This window comes from Manihot esculenta, chromosome 14 (genome assembly GCF_001659605.2).
Source record: "Manihot esculenta cultivar AM560-2 chromosome 14, M.esculenta_v8, whole genome shotgun sequence".
NCBI classification, from domain to species: Eukaryota; Viridiplantae; Streptophyta; class Magnoliopsida; order Malpighiales; family Euphorbiaceae; genus Manihot; species Manihot esculenta.
Window position 1 is genome coordinate 4882046 of NC_035174.2, and position 6000 is coordinate 4888045.

At 34.6% G+C, this 6000-nt stretch overlaps 1 protein-coding gene across 1 annotated transcript; it reads right to left on the reverse strand.

The window, feature by feature from the left end:
• Positions 1-3631: 3631 nt before the first annotated feature.
• LOC110599868 (cytochrome P450 71A9) lies at positions 3632-5688 on the reverse strand. Its single transcript, XM_021736457.2, has 2 exons — positions 4503-5688; positions 3632-4400 (listed from the first exon to the last, which is right to left on the reverse strand). The coding sequence occupies exons 1-2, from the start codon at positions 5397-5399 to the stop codon at positions 3774-3776; spliced, it is 1524 nt and encodes a 507-aa protein (XP_021592149.2). The 5' UTR covers positions 5400-5688; the 3' UTR covers positions 3632-3773.
• Positions 5689-6000: the final 312 nt, after the last annotated feature.

Sequence of the window (6000 nt, forward strand, 5' to 3'; positions counted from 1 at the left end):
TATATTGCATTGTATACTTTATTGTTGTTGATGTGGATGAACGTTGGATGATCCATAGCCCTCGATCTATGATGTGACGATGTGATATGTACGGTACGGAATGTAAGACCAGTGGGATCCATTCTACGTTCGCTGGCACTATGTAAGAGAAAGACCAGGACCCATTCTACGTTCTGGCACATTGGAAATGTTATGTTATGCTATGTAAGAGAAAGACCAGGACCCATTCTACGTTCTGGCACTATTGGATATGTAGAGGGCTACTAATGACAAGTTCATCCTTGATGTGATTAGCTGTGATGGGATGCATTCCAGGTTATCATATGTTTTAAATGTTTTATTATTCTGCTCACTGGGCTCTAGTAGCTCACCCATTTTCCCTAATCCCCCAGGTTTGCAGGTACAGGGTAGACCAGGAGGTCAGCAAGAGTAATGAAGTCATGTGTGTGTAATAGATAGAGTGTGGACATGATAAATTGTAAAATGATGTAAAGTTATGAATAGTAATGTATGTAATGATATTGAGGATTAGAGATTGTGCTTGACTCAATGTGTAGGGTATCCCCTTTTATACATGATCTTAGATGTTTTGTGATGTTCCTGTAAACCAACTCAACGTATGTTATACCGCCCATTGGGGCATTAATGAGATCTCATAGAGAGGTCAATGCTTATGATTATGACTATGTTCAGTGCATGCACAGATTGAGTTTGGTGTATGAGAGCATGAAAGAAAAGTTTTAATTTTTATGTATATTCTTGATCATGTATGGGATTAAACAGGTTTACAGGTTTTATGTCAGGCTTGCTACGGGTTCCGGCGGCCTTAAACCGACCTGGATCCTAGCGCCGATAGCGGTCCGTTTTTCGGGTCGTTACAGAGCCTCCTTGGACCAGGAGGAAGCTTCCTTGCTCGCAGCCACTGCTTTACATGTTTGATAGTCAGAAGAAGAATGAAAGATGAAAGGAAAACATTAAAGATCATCAAGAGCGGATGAGAAGTCATCACAGTGGGATCGCTTTGGCAAATTAATTGCTATCTTTAGCGTGTTTCAACTTTTCCTTTTTTTGGAAAGATGTGTTTGAATTGAAATGACGTACGGGTAGTGAGTTCATACAATACAATGCTCATTTCTTCCACTCATTGAACAGATATCACATACATACTATAGATAAGTTGAATCTGGTATCTGTTGAAGAACTTACACCAATCACATTTTGACATTACCTTTGTAATGGGAAATTCAAGGAAAAAATCAAAAAATATTTTGCACTTACGGTAAAAAATAAAGATATTAAATAAAAAGAGATGAGAGTGAACAAACAATTAATTATCATTCAAAATAAAATAAAAAAAAATTATGGACTGAGCAGCTTGATAGTGGAGTGCCATAATGTCATGGGCAGTTACTTTTAATATTTTGGATGAGATTTATAATGTCAGTTCTGAGATTTCGATGTCTTTGATTACATTTTTCATGAAATTAATTCGTGTACGGAATATTTGGTTAGACTGACAGATAGAGATTCTGGATAGACCTTCCTTCTTATTAATATGAAGTTGAGTTGGTTCTTTTTTATAGTTTTCACTTTTACCAAAAAAAAAACCAAAAAGAGATGAGAGTGAACATTCTCCATGACAGTCTCTGTTATTTTTATTTTTAATTTAATTTGAATGATAAGTAATTGATTGTTCACACGGATCGGCAAAAATGAGAATGACAAAAATGAAGAAGAAAAGACGCTGAAATATAGGAGGTAATAAAAAACTTTAATGAAATTGAAAATTGATAAAAAAATCTATCTACACCTTACCAAAGAAATAAATAAATGGGTTTCGTTATTAAAAAAATTATTAAATTTTTTTTAATAAATATTAGAAGAGAAAAGCAATATTTTCTTACGTAATATTTTAAAATTTAAATTTCATACATAACTTCTTATATTTAAACTTTACCCCAGCTATTGGTATAAATCTACTTTGATTTTTTTTTTTCTTTAAATTCATAAACAACATACATCATGATTAGATTCGTTGTCATGTCATTCTAACTGCTCATATTTTGGCTACAGAATTTATTAAGTAGGATCATCTCTCTATTGAGAATGACATTTCTTTTTATTTGATGAAATTATATTAATACAATAAAAAATTTTACTAAAAAAAAACATAAATCAATATTTTCATCAACAAATGTATTTTTTTTTGTTAAAAATAAATGCATTTAGAGACTGTCATTATTTTGTACAAACAATAATTATGAGATAATGGAATATGAAAAACTTTTATTATTTTTATAAACAAACGGAGTTTTGTAAAATTTGACATGAAAGAAAAAGGCTTTTAGCTTATAGTTGAACAATTCATGTCATGGAGAATAGAATTATATATTTGACTGATGTTGCCTAATGATTCTTTCTGTCTTAGAAAAGAAAAGATAACCAAAAAACCCATTGATTTGGTATGGTAAATATTTTAATCCTCAAACATATTTTGTAAATCAAGTCTGATATACAATGTAAGTTTCCACTATTTAATAGTAAATTCTGATAATATTTCAAACTGTGGAGGTGATGGATACCGTAGGAAATGGGGAAAAATGGTGGTAGTCCAATTTGGCATTAAACTTGGAAAATCTCTTCGTGATTTTTATTTTTTTTTTAAAAAAAAGCTGAAATTATGCACTTCATCTTGATAATCCTTGTTTTTTTGTTTATAAAAGAGGTTACGGGCACTGTTTTCATCACTGATGCCGTCATGCTAATGGTGCATTAGTTGACATTACTGCGAAATATTCTGCATATTTTCCAATCCAAGAAGCTTGCATTCACAAGATAAATAATATAAAGCTAATGGCAACAAGATTATATTAGACAAAGGTTTAGAGAAGCCTGTGAGTTTGTGGATTGAAGCACACCAATTTTTATGCACCACCCTCTGAGAGGAAAGAGTTTGTCTGCACCGAGTAATCTATCTACTATTTCTCTCGCAAGATACTTCAGCCCGTTGGACCTCTTGTGTGCATTTAAGATATCCCCAACTGATTATTCCCAACGTTCAGAGAAGATGAAAACAAATAGGAATGCAGATGATATTAAAAGGCTGAAGCATTAAGAGATATTTCTTTGACAGAGAGCTGAGAATAAGGACCAAAGCAACATCTATTTATAGATAAAATAATTAACTAAATTTCCTAAAATTCAGAAATTTGTTAACAGAATTAAATTAATTTAGATATTAGGAAATCTTTTACTCATTCAAAGGTCACTTTTTTTTAATCAGTTACAACAGAAGAAGCTGGTATATTTCCTGGATTGACAGAGGAGTTTGTTATTATCAGTGAAAATGAAGCTGATGATAGTTCAGACTTGAGCTTAAGGGAAATCCAGTATGATCTTCCCTGGAAAAGGTGGGGTTATCTTTAAAAAATGCATTTACAATCCTACGTTATATACTGCAAATATCCCCTTTCATGGTGGATGGAAAAGTTATGAAAATCTCATCTGATATTTTAAACAAAATGGAGACTTCTTTTAATTCTGCCATTTGAAATTTCAATTTAATTCATGCAGTCAAATTATGATCGATGCTTCCAGAGAGAAATAAAAAATTAATGGAATTGAAATATCTGAAGTAAATATTTTTTAAATCTGTGGTGATAGAACTTAAAATTTTAGGGAATATAAATAATAGGCACAACAAATGGAACAACTTGTTTTGCTATAAAGACATAATATAATATTAATTAGGAAAGACATGAAAATAATACTTCTTAATGACCTGCACCACAATATGGCACTGGGCTAGCCACTAGCCACAGAGGAGCTTTCTTGTGCATTGTAACACCAAAAGCTTCCTGCATATCTAAATCTTCCCTTGACATACCATGAGGCAGTTCCCAGTCGTAGTTATGCAAGAGATTAGCAAGTGCAAGCTCAATCAAAACAACGCTGAAATTCATTCCGGGACACCCTCTACGACCTACCCCAAATGGTACTAATTCGTAGTGCTGTCCACTGAAATCAATTGAGCTGTCTAGGAATCTCTCAGGTCGAAACTCACTTGGATTTTCCCATGATTTAGGGTCCATGGATACTGCTAATGCATTAATATATACCCTTGTTCTTGCCGGGATTTCATAATCTCCAATTTTGCAATCCTCTATAGTTTCTCGTGGAAGTAACAATGGTGCTGGCGGATGGACTCTTAAAGACTCTTTCACTACGGATTTCAGGTACACAAGCTGAGGAAGATCTTTTTCTTGCACTCTCTTTTTTCCCTCACAAACGCTTCTCACCTCTTCTTGAACTCTCCTCATTGCATGTGGATTCCTTATCAATTCGGTCATCGTCCAAACTAATGTGGCCGAGGAAGTATCCGTCCCCGCTATGAACATGTCCTAACAATTTAGAGCAAATTAACGATATACTAAGAAAATCTATTACAATTTTTGAAGAACTAAGAAACACGCAGGCAACCCGGAAAGCGGGATAAAATTTACCATCAGGGCACCCTTGATAGAATCGTTGCTGAGAGCAACTTCTCGACTTGGATCCTTTTGAAGTCGAAGCAATACATCAACAAGGTCCTCTCGCTGAGGTTTAGGTCTCCTTGGATCTAGATGTTCTTGTATCACTTTATCATAAATATTGTCAAGTTCGGTGAAAATTTTCTCCACCCTTGCTTCTAGGCCATTGAACTTGCAGAGCCACCCGAGCCATGGAAAGAAGTCTGCAATGCAAAAACCTCCAAGTAACTCTTCTACTTCCCGAAGCAACTCATCAACTCCAGCAATTTCGCCAGCAAATCCACCTTTGTATTTTCTACCCAAAGCTACGCGACAAATAACATTATTTGTCAGGACAATTAACAAGTCGCTTAGATTGATCGGACCCGAAGAACGAGCTACAGAATCAAGCATCAGGTTCACTTCTTCTTCTCGCACTGCTTGGAAGGATTGCACTCGCTTCGCACTAAGCAATTCTGTCGTTGCAATTTTCCTCATCTCCCTCCATGTTTCCCCGTAGGTCGAGAAGGATATGTCAGAGCATTTGTAAGCCAATTTATTGGCAGAGTATAAAACTGGTCTGCCTGAAAACACAATATCATGTTTCCTGAAAATTTCTTTCACCATATCAGCTGAGGAAATAATTACAGTGGGTATTGAGCCTAGTTGCAAGAACATAATAGGGCCATGTTGTTTTGCTAGGTGCAGCAGAGATCTGTGAATTGGATTCACTAGCTGGTGCAAGTTTCCTACAAGAGGGAGCCTCCTTGGACCTGGAGGAAGCTTCCTTGCTCGCAGCGACTGCTTTACATGTTTGATAGTCAGAAGAAGCATGAAAGATGCAAGGAAAACATTAAAGATCAGCATCAAGAGTGGATGAGAACTCATCATGGTGGAATCGCTACGCCTCCGGGACAGTAAAGGAGAGAGCAGCGATTGGATTGATATGTTATTATATTATAATAATTTTTTATAAATACAATAAGTGGCTTTTACTGTTTTGTGTGGACGTACCGTAGTCTTCTTTTGGCAAATTGCTATCGGTTTCTTTTTCTGGAAGATGTGTTTGAATTGAAATGACGTAGGTGCGGTGTGTTCATAACGCTGGTTTGTCAAAATTTAGATGGGATACCCTTTCTTATCCCCCAAGCCGCTCACTTCTCCACCCATTCAACAGATATCATATTCGAACTGCAGAAAGTTGAATGTGATATCTGTTCAAAGGATTTACACCATTCACACTTTCACATTATCTTTTGGAAGGGGAAATTGAAAAAAAGAAAAGAAAAGAAAAAGAAAAAGAAATATAAAAGTCTTAGGTTTATCAGTAAACATACGAGTAATTATATAGTGTAATAAATATTTTTTATCGTTTTGAAAAATTCCATGAATCATGGTTTCTTCTATCAATAATTAATTATTAAAATTTTAAATAATAAAAAACAATTTTTTAAGTTAGAATTAATTAAGATTATATTTTTTAAGAATCTAA